At 39.7% G+C, this 14,699-nt stretch overlaps 1 protein-coding gene across 2 annotated transcripts in view; it reads left to right on the forward strand.

Moving 5' to 3' along the window:
• Positions 1-14,699, forward strand: part of DGKH (diacylglycerol kinase, eta) — a 251,394-nt gene that overhangs the window by 174,682 nt on the left and 62,013 nt on the right. For both annotated transcript variants that reach the window (XM_006837609.1, XM_006837610.1), the window contains exons 10-12: positions 2,469-2,577; positions 2,689-2,828; positions 9,072-9,156. In XM_006837609.1, the coding sequence (XP_006837672.1) occupies positions 2,469-2,577; positions 2,689-2,828; positions 9,072-9,156 (334 nt within the window). The remainder of the gene's footprint in view (positions 1-2,468; positions 2,578-2,688; positions 2,829-9,071; positions 9,157-14,699) is intronic.

Below are 14,699 nucleotides of genomic sequence, written 5' to 3' on the forward strand. Positions count from 1 at the left end.
AATTGTGAGGTTGGCCCAGGATCAGGAAGTGTTTCGTTCTGTTGTGCATCATAGGGTGGATATGAATTGGTAGTGATCCGGTGGCACCTAACAAACAACAACAATCAATACACATATATAAAAAATTGCATATACCTCCCTGTATGAATATATGCATACATATCTACTTATATAACCACACACATATTTTCTAATTGTTATTGCTTTTGTTGTAAAATTATGTATATAACAGCATTTACTGAAACTGCCCTTTTTCTTGTGTGTGTGTGTCTTCATTTACCTTGGTCAAGTTGTGCAGACTTCGTTCATATTTAGTATTGCCTTTCCCATCACCAAAAATACTAAGTGTTAACTATCTAGAGAGTGAATCCCCTGGCAATCATCAAATAACATTGTTTTCTATGTGTATATCTGTGATTTTTTTAAATAGTGGTACTGTTTAATATTTGCCCTTTAGTAATTGACTTATCTCACTCAGCATAATGTCTTCCAGATTCATCCAAGTTAGAAGATGTTTTGCAGACTCGTCATTGTTGTTTTTAGCTATATAGTATTCTGTCGTATGTATGCACCACAATTTGTTTATCCATGTATGTATTCATGGGCACTTAGGTTGTTTCCATCTTTTTGTTATTGTGAATAGTGCTGTAATGAACATGGATGTGCAGATGTCTGTTCATTTCACAGCTCTTATATCTCTTGGATCGATACCTAGGAACAGGATTGTTGGATCGTAGGTATTCCTAGTTCTAGCTTTTTTTATTTTTCACAGTTATGAGATTTATTAGCGAAGTTAACAGGTTACAATACAGCATCAGAAAATGCTCAGGGTACAGTGGTTCCAGTCAGCTGTTAATAAATGCTTACAGGACAAATCACTCAACTATAAGTCTCAGCCTGAAGGCACTCAGCTTTAGCTCCATGGGTCAGCAAACCTAGCTCCCCCACACATGTGCCTGGAGGCACAGCAACCTACTAGCAAGTTTCCTGCCCAAAGTCACTCAGCTTTACTTGCTGAGTGACTAAAAACCCACTGCTCTGTCTTATACTCTGGTTCTTGGTTCTGCTGCTGCTGCTCCTCAACCACTCTTCTGGTGACACAACCTTCTGTCCTGGGTTGAGGAGACTCAATGCACAGGGATCTCAGTATCCAAAGGAGGCCGGCCACTTCTGGATCTATCTTTCTTCTTCTTTTTTTTTTAATGTTTTATTGTGAATTATGTGATACTTTACATGGGAGAACATTGGTTTTATGTACATCCTATCGTATATCGTTTTATTGCCATGGTTACAGTCCCCTCCATGCATCATCATACACTACAAGCCTGCTCACCCTCCCCCGGTAGTTCTAGCTGTTTGAGACATTATTGTATCATTGTCCATAGTGATTGTACCATTTTCCAATCCCACTAGCAGTGTATAGGAGTTCTGGTCTCCCCACAGCCTTGCCATCATTTGCTGTTTTCTGTTTGATTGTTACCATTTTTTGCAGAGATGCATTTTGCATTTTATAATGTGACACTTTATCCTCTGTCATCTCAATTTCTCTCCTTCAGTCTGTCTTTATGCCTCCAGTCAGTCCCTTTTGGTCCTTCAGGATCTTCTGGTCACATGGACCAACTACTTTATGCCCCATTTTGTTCTAATCTATTTGTGTGTTTCTTCCCTTCCTCAGATGCTTGGATCCTACCATTCCTCTTCTAGCTTGTCCTCTCACATTCACTGTCTATTCAAATCCTGGGTCTCTTTCCTCCCCTTTCTATCAAGCACATCATTTTGTAATCCTTCATGGTTCCATTACTGTATATTCTTGATATTTATTTTCCACATTCATCTGTCCTTTAAGATTCTAAGGACCTGTTTTGTTTTTGTTTTTAAAGATACTTTTCCATAGTACCTGAGGTTTCAGAAAAAGTACATTCAAATGGTGGGATGTGTCAAAATTGAGATGATTCGGGAAGTTACAAGAGTGTTGCATGAGAGAATAGGGAAAGAGGAAGCAGAGAAAAGCAAGTTGGAAAGACTAATAGCAACACACTGAGGAAGTCTGATATATCACTTTAGAACAGCCTTGGGTGCCACTCAGTAACCTCAGTGCCCTAGGCTGCCATCCCTGGCTTGTTATGCATTATTGTTAAGGAAATAGCTGTCGTTCAAACACAAAGAGACAAATTATTACTTTCAGTTCTCTTTTATGGTTTCTGCTATTTTTTGTTTTCTCATTTGTCACTCCTATTCCATTCTAATTTTATCTCCATTTCTACTTACAATTCCTTTGTCTTGATTATCATTAAGAAAAGGGGTTGCGTTAAAAACTCCTCCTGCATTAATATTTATAGTACAATTATTAAGTGGGAATGCTCATATTTAATAGGAATATAAATGCTAGTCAGTCTAGAGTAACAGATTTGGAGAAAACATTTGATCTTTATTTATTTATACTAAAATGAAATATGTTTTACTTTCAGTTTAAGATTATTTCAGAAGTTTGACAACTTCCGGATTCTTGTGTGTGGAGGAGATGGAAGTGTAGGTTGGGTTTTGTCAGAAATTGACAAGCTCAACTTAATCAAACAGGCAAGTGCCAATTCCTTCTGTTGCTAGTAACACGAATCAAACAAACAGAGGTTCAGAAATGCAACAGGTTGATGTCCACTTGTCTGATGCCTGCTTTGTGCTTTCTTGCAGTGTAAAGTGGGAGTATTGCCTTTGGGTACAGGAAACGACCTTGCTCGGGTCTTGGGCTGGGGAGGTTCATATGATGATGACACCCAACTTCCACAGATCCTGGAGAAGCTGGAACGAGCCAGTACCAAAATGCTGGACAGGTAAGAGTGAACTCTTTTCTAAAACTGAGTTGAAAATGGCATACTGAAAAAAAAAAACAAAAAAAATTTAATTCACTTTATTTTCTATCACCTTACAAGGTCTTAGCATCATTTATTAATGAAGAGGATAGCTGTAAACATTGAAAAATCCTTCTTCAGTGTAGTAAATATACATGAAACAAAACATTGGTCACTGACATGTACTATTTAATGACATGATGCTCATCATGTTGTACAAACATCACTCTTAACCATTTCCCAAATTTTCCATCACTTTTAACAGAGGCTCAGTGTCCCCTAAGTAACCCCCTGCTAAATTTTATTGACTGTGAAGCCCCATGAAAATCAGGTCTTCCTGGTCTTGTTCACTGTTCCTCCTGGGGCCTAGATAACAGTCCAGTACAGAGTAGACAATAAATATGTTTTTTAGGTGAATGAATAAGTTGGAATCAAAACTGAAATGATTATCCCAGTGAACCATTATCATAAAGGTAGAAAGCTCTGTTGATGCTTAACCAAACCCACTGCTGTCCAGTTGACTCTTAGCCACAGGAACCCTGGAAGACAAGTAGACTGACTGTAAATCTTGCTGGAAGCAAACTTCCAAACCTTTTTCCCAAGGCGGGTGGGTTCCAACTGCCAACCTTTTGGCTAGCAGCCGAGCACTGTTAAGTACTGAGTCATCAGGTCTCCTTGGTTGATTCTGTTGTATTGTGTGCCATCAGGTCAGTTCTGACTCGAGTTACCTGTATAGGGTTTCTGAGTGTGGCTGGTAGATTGGGACTCACCAGCCCAATGCTGGTGGTATTGTTATTACGTGCTGTCGAGTTGGTTCCAACTCATAGCCACCCTGTGTTGGGGTTTCCGAGGCTTTTTAAAAAAAAAAAAAAAACCTTTGCTGGAGCAAAAAGCTTCATCTTTCTTCCGTGGAGCAGCTGATGGGCTCAAACTGCATACCTGTGGTTCGCAGTCCTTTGCTTATCTTACGGAGCCACTGTGTTGGTATTAAGCCTTTTTAATTCCAGCTCAGGTCAGAAAACTAAAACAGTTAGTTTGGGGGTTGGGACTGCTGACAAGTGTAATAAGTTCAGCTCCATCCTCTCTTGGATTCAAAAAAGCTATTGAGACATCAGCTTTGGAATTGTGTGGTGCTGTAGGATCAGCACTGGACTACAAACAACAATGTTGGCTGTTCAAACCCACCAGCTGTTCCTCGGAAACCCTATATGGGGTCAACAACAATCATTCACGTTAAGCATGAATTGTCCCAACAAAACCCTAACTAGACAGAATACCTCCCATCCCCACCCCCCTCACGTAATAAACGAATGACAGTGTGTGATCCTGAGGATGTGGCAGAGGAGTTTGCACTCTGGGGAAAGGGAACAAATCAAAACCCACTGCCTTGAAGTCACTTCCTACTCATAGTAACTCGTAAGAATATTTTGCTTTCATAGGTTTTATTTAATTGAAAACTGCCATTTGTGAAGAGCAATCTACAGGGTTTCTGAGACTGTAAACTTTTACTGGAGTAGACTGCCTCATCTTTCTTCTGAGGAGCAGCTGGTGGGTTTGAACCACTGACCTTTGATTAACAGCCTAGTACCTAACCCATAGCACCACCAGAGCTCTTTAGAGGAGCAACAGGACTCAATAAACAATGACTGCACCCCCCTACCCATAAGTAGCAGATAAAGGTCAGAAGATTTTATAAATTTAAGTTTGCGTGAATCAACACTGACTTTGAGAGGATTAGCCATGTGTGGAACTCTTCTCACCAGGGAGCCCCATCTAAAACATAATGACTCCAGAATGAGTTGTAATCTCATTCATTGTAGCCTGGCCTGACACAATGCCACCTTGCAAGGGCAGATTCTTTTGCTGACAGGACACCACAATTTAAGAAGAGAGCTGAGCAAAAGAGAATTTGTCTCTGTTCCTAACTGCACAAGAGGGGGGCTCTGGAAGTTTGGCATATGCTCTGGTAGGAAGTTGGGTTCCCTCTCCCATCTTTAGAAAAGCCTGCATGTGATTTCCTAGAAAACCACTCAAATCTGTGCTTACCAAACAGCAAGGGGCATTTTAAATGGTTTCTTTGCTGCTAGTTCAAATTCCATTCCCACAGCATCCAAGGATTACTGCCAGCTCTCTGCCATCCCCGCTGCGTGTGTGCTTCTCCCAGGCATGCTAGAGAAACGACCTCCTCCAGGGTGTTAACCATCCCGCAGCAAAATCACACACACTAAAATCAAAGGGGATGTTTGGCTAGATGCTGACAGTTCATTATTAGAAATATAAGAATATTTTGCTTTCCTGTGTTTTATTTAATTCAAAACTGCCATTTGTAAAGCGCTATCTGAGATTGGTGCAAACAGTTAATACACTCAGTTGTAACTCACAGTGTTTCATTTGAAAGAAGGGCCTGACCTTCTACATGGGGTAGCTGGAGTAGCCATGAGTTCAAGTAGACTCCACAGCAACTGGTTTTTCACTGATTGTAATTTCAACAAATAGGTGAGATAAAAAGCTCTTTAAAATTTGTCCCAATTATATAAGCTTTCATATATATATATATAAATTTACTGGGTCTTCAGAACATTATTATGACTATTTTAAAAAGACAACTTGCTTAGAAAATGGGAGGAAGAAGGACTAATTTTTTTTGTTGGCCTGGCTCTTCAGGTAGCTTTACTCGGAAAGTCATCTCATTTTATCATCGGTACACTCCTAGAGTTAGCTTAGATCATCATCTCTCTTGTACAGAAACAACTCTCTGGAGGCTTTCACACTGTTGGTGTCACATAACTAATCATGGGCAGCACTCTAAACCAGACCCAGTCCCCGGTTCCATGATCTTTCCTGAACTTTGCAGTCTCAACTCTCTAGCATGCACACTTAACCAGGTGGGGGCCCCTACCTTCCAGCCTCTCACTCTGCTTAGCTGGTACCAGCATGCCTCTTTCCTTTCTTTTGCCAAAACTGCCTCCTGTTTCATCAGCTCATCTTTCTCCTGTCCAGTGGGACAGGTACAGCATGGAAGGTGCAAGGAACTTGAGTGGATTTCTTTAACCAGTGAAGTGTTTCCAGTTATAAAGCATTTGATGTTTATGCCTCCAATTATTGTTTTCCTTATTTAGATATTGAACAAAGTTTAATTGTCTTAATTTCTTAGTTGAGTTCTTATTTCCATTTCTTTCACTAGAAGGGAAACTTCGTGAGGGGGTCTTATTCAGCATTGTGTATCTAGACCCTGGAATAGTGGCTGACACTTAGAAGCACTCAATCAGTAATTGGTTGTCTGGATGAGCGAGTGAATGAATAGCTTGTTCTCAAATAAACATTTCTACGTAGCATTTCATTTTAGGAGTTGATTGGTACTTTTAACTATTCGGTTTATGTCTCCTAACATTAAAAAAGCTCATGGGAAAATTCCTTTATCTGTCATTTCCATTTTTCCATCATCTTTTTGATGTTCCCTCGTGTAATCTGTATCCTTTGGGGATTTTCTAGGAATGTGGGTTTTGTATGTATTTATTCCCACTAGTCTGAATGATACACTGGACCCTGTTTAAATATTGATGCTGATCTTAATCTTGAGCTTTTCCTCTAGGTTCTATCGCCGACTTAAGCTGTGATATGCTGTTCTTCAAATGTAGGTGTTGTGAGACTGCAGTCAGGCTTTGTGTCTTTGTAAAAATTTTATTCACATCCTTATTGTTGTTGTTGTTAACTGCTTTTAAGGCAGTTCCAACTCATAAGGACTCTGTATAGGATTTCCATAAGTGGCTGATGGGCTTGAACTGTCAACCTTGTGGTTAGCAGTCCAGTGCTTATCCTACAGCGCCATTCCACATCTCACATCCTATTAGTCTGTCATGATAATGACACAGTTCTTCCCAATTTTTAAAATTATTGTTTTGGATGGAAGATATGACTAATGCTAAGTTGATTGCTTTTCTCTAACAAATAATTATTCAAGTTTCTGGTTTGAAAAGTAATATTTATAGCTAATTAAAATAAATTTGTATCAATTAAGTATTATTGAACAGTTTATGCTTAATAACATGCTTACTTTTCTTTTTGTCCATTTAAGGTGAGTATTGAGCTAATTTTCATTTCATGTTTATTTTGGTAAGAGTAGTCGTTACATGGAGAGTGTTCCCTTATTTAATTGAAAATGTTGTTTCAGATGCTTTGGGTTGTTACCCTAGTAACGTGCGTGATCTAGTTAGTAAGTTACAGTGAGTATTGTAATAGAAACGAATGGAAAAGTCAGAGCACACCACCCAGTGAGGAACCCGAAGGTTGCTTGTGTACATTTCTTACTCTGGGTCATGGTCTTAAAAACCTTGGATACCACCGATCAGAGACATGACAAGATATGGAAATCAAAAATTCAAAATTTAGTATGTTGTGAAAATCCAACAATTTTGTCTCTCATTTTTGTCTGCTTTAAGACACAATTAAATCATAGTTGATGAATAAACATACACATCCCAAAGTCCACTACCATCCAGTCAGTTTTAATTAAGAGGATTTCCTAATGAGAGTATTAATCTTTATGGGAGCAGACAGCCTCATCTTTCTCACATAGAGTACCTATTGGGCTTGAACTGCCAACAACCTTGTAGTTAGCCAACCAAAACCTAACCCACAGAACTCCCAGGGCTCCTTATACACATACATACATATGTATATTTGTTGTTAAGTGCTGTCAAGTTGGTTCTGACTCATCGTGACCCTGTATAGAGTTTCCAAGGAACGACTTTCGGATTTGAACCACCGACCTTTCAGACCTTGCAGTTAGGAGTTCAGTGTTTATTATACAGCACCACACCAGGAGCCTATCTATATATGACCTTGCAGTTAGGAATTCAGTGCTTATTATACAGCACCATACCAGGAGCCTGTGTGTGTGTGTGTGTGTGTGTGTGTGTGTGTGTATGTTGTTGTAGTTGTTATGTGCCATGGAGTCGGTTCCGACTCACAGCGACCCTGTACAGGGTTTCCGAGATTGTAAATCTTTACAGGAGCAGAAAGCCTCATCTTTCTCCCGTGGAGCAGCTGGTAGTTTCAAACTGCTGACTTTAGGGTTCACAGCCCGTTCGTAACCACTATGCTACCAGAGCTCCATACACACATACACATACATGTTTACACACACACACATATGGATATATATACACACACACACACACATATATATATATATATATATATATATATATATGCCAGACTGCAAAGCCATTTGAACTGCAAGGTCGGCAGTTCAAGCTCACCAGCTACTCCTCAAAAACCCTATACAGGATTGCTATGCGTCAGAATCGACTCAACTAAATGGCACTTAACAACAACGACAACAATACACACACACAAGATTAAGAAAAAAAGTGTTGCAATAAAACCAAAGAAATGTTAATGTAACAAAACCATCAAAATGTGAAGCTGTTGTTCCTTAGTACACTTCTGCCTGGGTGTCTCCACTTCCAAAGGCAGAGTTTCCATCTCTAACCCGTCTACGGAGAAGTCTGTGCTCACTGACTCACAACACGTCAAAACAATACTTTTGGCATCCTCAAGGGACTAGAGTTGTGTCTCTTTGAAAGGTTTTTTTTTTCTGACATTTGGGAATGAAAACAAAGTTGAAAGGGCAAGAATAAGGCTTTAGGATGGAGGGGGTCAACTTTCCCAGAGAAACTCTTAGAGAGCAGCCCTTGCAAGCCTTGATGAATGTGATGCAAAACAATTCCCTATAAAGGGTTGCTGTGAGTCAAAACTGACTCGATGGCACTTTACAACAACATATAAAAGATTTTATTGGCCTTCATTCTCACCAGTGCAGCTTTCAATTTTCTTAAAACTTGCTAATAACCCCTGTGATCATCCTTTGATAACATTTATCACGATAGCCCCTTTACAATCCTACTTCATAGTCGCCCATAAACTTCTAAGCTGACCTCTGTGCCTTGAATCTAAATGTCCCATCAGATCCCCTGGGGAGCCACTGTTTTAACTGGACCGTTGTTTTTTTTTTTAAGGCTCCCCAAAGAGACTAAAACAAATGCATGACTGAGAACTTAACCTACATTCATCTACTGATTGCAGAGACATGTTTAAACACGTGTGAATTAGAACCCTGTAGCAGTACTTTCTGACTTAATCTCGTGTGTGTAGAGAGAGACCTGAGTTAACTGATGAAATTTTAAAGGGATTTTTTTAATAAAATTCTTTTTTCCCCTTCAGGTGGAGTATAATGACATATGAACTCAAATTGCCATCCAAAGTTCCTCTACTTCCGGGACCCTCAGGACAATCTGAAGGGTTTTATGTAAGAACCTTTTACCTATTTATCATTTGAAATGGGATAAATATACTGAAAAATGTAAGAAAATTTACTCATAAAATGCAGGCGCCTATTTGCCTAATTTCATTTATATTATTTTGGGTATGATTGGCTCCTTTCAGTCCGCTTCCCAATGAAAAGAATCCTCGGGATCTCACTTTAATAGTCTTTGCTTAACCACCCATCTTGGACCGTGAGCTAAGCCAAGTCCCTCACCTTCTTATACCTTGGTTACTTCATCTGTCTAGTGAGGTAATGAGTGTGTATAAAACACAGGAATGTGAGTCCCCTTCTCCTGCTTTGGTGACCTCATGTACAACAAAACCAAATGTTGTCTGGCTCCACATCATTGTCCTGCCCCTTAGTCAGTTCAAATCCAGTGTTGAGGATACCGTATAGTTTGAGTGCCTTCCATTTGGAAGGACTCATCTTCCATCACTCTACTGAGAAACAAATGGGGTTGCATCCATAGGAAGTCCTGGTGTGGTACTGTAAAATAAGCACTGGACTGCTAACTGCAAGGTCAGCTGTTCAAACCCACCAGCCACTCCTCAGAAACCCTACATAGGGTCTCTACGAGTCTGGAAGTTACCAACATCCATAGGGATTTCATTGACTGTTATTCAGTAGTAGATCTCCATGCCTTGCTTCTTAGTCTGTCTTAGTCTGGAAGCTCAACTGAAATCTGTCCACTAAGGTAATCCTGCTGGTGTTTGAAACAGCGGTAACAGAGCAACAGGAACACCACAACACTACCACGAACTGACAGACAGGTGGCAGTCTGTCCACGATAGTTCTCCTTGATAATAGTCTACCTTCCTGCTTCCCTTTACTAACAGGGCTCCAATGAAGGGCACCTGTCTATACAGAGCCAACTGATAACAGTTTCCTGTTGGCCTTATTCATCGTCTGCATCGGCTAAGAGCGTTGATTTAATTGTAGGTATCTCCAAGCCAAGCGTATTCCACGGGCAGAGTATTCCATGATTCCTTACCGTTTTGCCTGCTCTTTTGAGAGGACACCAGGACAGGTCTCTAGGTGAAGCCTGTTGGTCAGGATAAAATAAAGCAAGAGAGCACCATTCATTCCTTGTCTGCTACAGACCATAAATGACTCAAGATTTTAGACCTTTTTGAAGATTCAGCATCTGATTAAACCTCAAAGCCTTTGGAGATTCAAAACAGACCTGAATTTTCAAAGGATTATTCTTTGACTCATTAAGACCCTTTGATCTATGATAGCTCCTTTATCCCTCCAGGGAAAGTCTTCTATATTTTACAATGGAAATCTTTGCTTTGTTATGAAGAAAATGATGATCTTGTCAACAAAGGAAACGAATGATAACCAGAAACATGGACTGGTCCTCAAAGAAGCTGATAGTATTTCTTTTTTAACTTCTTTTTTTTTTTCTGATATCAACTTAGAAAAAAATCTGCTTTAAAAATACAAAATAATATGAAAAAATAAAAATAATTTGTAGTCCCACTGCCCAGAAATAATCCGTTTTTAAAGCTGATTGTTTCCTCCAGCATTTTTATTTAAACTGTTTTCTCCGACTCTCACCAGCTGCTCCTTGGAAACCCTATATAGGGTCGCTATGGGTCAGAACTGACTCGACAGCACTTAATAACAACAACAAACAATGTATTTCTGTAGAAATCAGTCTTTGTTTTAATGATATTTTTATAAATGTTATTCCCTCTTCAAAAAGACAAAAAGGAGACTTCTTTTGTTCTACCTAGTTCAGAGATGTAACTAAGCCTATTACGCAAAAACAACTACTGTCATCAAGTAGATTCTGAATAATAGCAAGCTTTTAGGACAGGCTAGAACACCTCCATGTGATTTTCAAGATTTTAAATCTTTACAGGATCAGATAATCTCATTGTTATCCTACAGAGTAGCTGGTGGGTTTGAACCGTCTCCCTTATAGTTTTCAGACCAATGCTTAACCCATTGTGCCACCAAGTTAATGGTGCAAACAGTTAATATATAGGAAGGGATGGTGGTTGTGTGCCGCCAAGTTGGTTCTGATGCATAGTGACCCTGTATAGGGGTTCAGAAGGTATAAATCTTTAAAGGAGCAGAAAGCCTCTCATCTTTCTCCCCTAGAGTGACTGGGAGAGTCAAACTGAACTGCTGAACCTGCAATCTTGATTAGTAGCCCAGCGCATAACCAGTGCACTATCAGGACTCCTTAATGTGCAATTGTTGTTGTTGTTGTTGTTCTGACTCAGAGCGTCCTTAGTACAAGAGAACGAAACACTGCCCCGTCCTGCACCAGTCTCACAATCATGGTTACTGATGTCCTTCTCCATTGACTGGTCCCTCCTGATAACATGTTTAAAGTATGAAAGCCAAAGTCTCTGCCTTCTAAGGAGCATTCTGGCTGTATTTCCTCCAATATCAATTTGTTTGCTTTTCTTGTACTATTCTTCTGAAATCCCATAAGTCAAATGCATCAATACTTTCATTGTCTTCCTTATTTATTCTTTAACTTTCACTGGCATATGAGGCTATTGAAAATACCATGGCTTGGGTCAGGCACACCTAAATCCTCAAACTAACATCTTAAAAATCTGCTGCACAAGACCTCTTCAACACTTTAAAGAGGTCTTGTGCAGCAGATTAGCCTAGCAATATGTCATCTGATTTTTTGACTGCTGCTTCTATGAGTGTTGATAGTGGTGGTGGTGGTTGTTAAGTGCCATTGAGTTGGTTCTGACTTACCCTGTATAGGGTTTCTGAGCAGTGACTAGTGAGTTTGAACCACCAACCTAATGGTTCAAACCAGCCTAGCAGTCCAATGCTTATCTTAGAGTACCATACCAGGATTCCATTGATAGTGGTTATTGTTGTTTTTAAAAGCCGTCAAGTTGGTTCCAACCCATAGTGACCCCGTATAGGGTTTCTTAAGAGCGCTGGTGAGCTCGAACCGTTGACCTTGTGATTCAAATTAACTTTGCAGTCTAACACAGTAACCCACAGCGCCACACCAGGACTCCTTGATAGTGGCTGTTGTTGTTGTTAGGTGCCATCGAGTCGGTACCTACCGATAGCAACCTTATGCACAGCAGAACGAAACACTGCCCAATCCTGGGCCAACCTCACTACTGTTGCCACGCTTGAGTCCATCGATACTACCATTTGCCCAATCCATCTCATTGGGGGTCTTCCTCTTTTTCTCTGACCCACCACCTTACCAAACATGATATGCTTCTCCAGTGACTGTTCCCTCCTGACAATATGTCCAAAGTATGAGAGACGAAGTTTGGCCATCTTGGCCTTTAAGGAGCACTCTGGCTGCACTTCTTCCAAAACGGATCTATTGGTTCTTTTGGCAGCCTGTAGCACTTTCCATATTCTCCTCCAACACTACAACTCAAAAGCCTCAATTCTTCTACGGTCTTCCTTATTCACTGTCCAGCTTCTGCATGCATATGAGGTTATTGAAAATACCATGGCTTGGGTCATACGTACCTTAATTCTTAAGTTTAGGTCTTTGCTCTTTAACACTTTAAACAGACCTTGTGCAGCAGATTTGCTTAATGCAATACGTTGTTTGATTTCTTGACTGTTGCTTCCATGAGTGTTGATACTTGATCCAAGAAGAATGAAGTGGTAGATAGTAGTAATTTGTTTTCAGCACATACTTAATCACTATATAATGAGGCACAGGTGTAAGCCCAAAAGAACTCCTTTTGCTTAATGCAAAAGGACTTTGAGCGAAACTGCTTACTTTGGTTTCATATTAAAACAAAACTTCATGGCAAAGCAATGGCATATCTTAGCAGGTTAGTGTGTTCCACAGTGCCCTGGTCAAGGCCTGAGCACCAAGAATTCACTTCACTGTGTGTGACCTTCTGGTCTTGAAAACCCTCCATTCTTTTTTCTAGCTGCTGAGTTAATACGTAAGGAACTCTGGTGGCACAGTGGTAAAGTGCTAATTGAAAGGTTAGCGATTTGAATCCCCTCAGGAGCTGTGGTGTGACACTATGGGCTAATGTGTCAGACTGCAAAGTCATTTGAACTGTAAAGTTGGTGGTTCAAGCTCACCAGCTGCTCCTCGGAAACCCTATATAGGGATGCTGTGGGTCGGAATGGACTTGACAGTTAACAACAACAGTGGCTCCACAGGACAAAAGCCTGACTATCCGCTTCCTTAAAGATGACAGCGTAGGAAAAGTGCAGGGCAGTTCTCTGCCACATGAGGTAGCGATGAGTCAGGATTGACTCTGCAGCACCCAGCAGTAACAATAAGAAATAGTGCCCAGTGTAACTTGTTAGCTTATGTACAAGAAGGCTTAAACAAGTTTGTGCGAACATTCCTGTCTTTAAAAAATTTTTTAAATTCAATATGCTTGTTTATTTTAAACAGTTCTTGAGGGAGTAGTTAGCAGTTAGGGAGAGAAATAAAGAATAACATAAGATTCATCCTTCTTTCAATATATTTTGGTAGTATATTGATCTAATTTTTGTAATTCAACAGTGTAAGCATTTAAAAAACATTTTTTTTCATGTTTTTTTTTAGCTTTTTCTTAATGAATTGGGTGAGGATTTACAGAGCAGATGATCAGTTTTACATCCAACAATTCATATACATTTTGTTTCATTTTACTGATTGCAAGCCCTAAAAACTCTGTAATATTTTCGTTCTGTTTTTACATAAAGTATTCATTCTGGTGATTGCTAAATTATTGCTCTTCCAGTTTTTAAAATGTCACAAAATGTGATAGCTTGTTGTTATCTTATTTACTTTTAGCATTCAGTTGATATCTTAAAATCATGTTGTCAGTTCTGATTCATAGTAATCCTGTTCCTGGTGAGTTTGAACCACTGACCTTATTGTTCAAGCCAACATTGTAGTCCAGCACATTAACCCACAGCACCACACCAGGAATCATAGAGCTTAAGAAATCTTGTTAATTTGATTAATTTCCTGTGTTCATAATTTAGTTATGTTTATTGTGATTCCATGATTTCTTTTAGTAACAGTGATTCCATTGTCTTAACAGTATGTAATATCATAAAATGTGTTATTTACATTTAATGTAAAATCTCATGGCAACTTGCTCTTTCTTCTAATCCTTTGGAGGGATACTGTACCCCTCTATGGACATCATGCTTGGCTCACTCTTTTTTTTTTTTTTTTTTAAAGTTTGTATTGTGAATTGAGTGATAATTTACATGGGACAACATCGATTTTACACTCGTTTCATTGCAATGATTATAATCTCCTCCGTGCATCATCATTCAACAGTATTTGCTTCTTTTCCCTCTGTTTTGTTTGTTTTTTGGGGGGTGCTGTACACAAAAACACTCAGGAATATATAATAATTTAAACAACCAAAGGACACATTCTGCAAGCTTGCCTCCTGGCTGCCAGCACACAGCCTTTCTCATTCCATCAGTCTAGTGTCCTTAGCTGCTCCCTCCATGCCCTCATCTCTGCCTCCATCTCTGTTGTTACTGCTTCTCTGGTTGTAGTCCCGCCTTCTACTCGTACTCTTCTCCCTTGATGGTCCTAG

Source organism: Chrysochloris asiatica, unplaced genomic scaffold (assembly GCF_000296735.1).
Source record: "Chrysochloris asiatica unplaced genomic scaffold, ChrAsi1.0 scaffold00022, whole genome shotgun sequence".
Classification (NCBI taxonomy): domain Eukaryota; kingdom Metazoa; phylum Chordata; class Mammalia; order Afrosoricida; family Chrysochloridae; genus Chrysochloris; species Chrysochloris asiatica.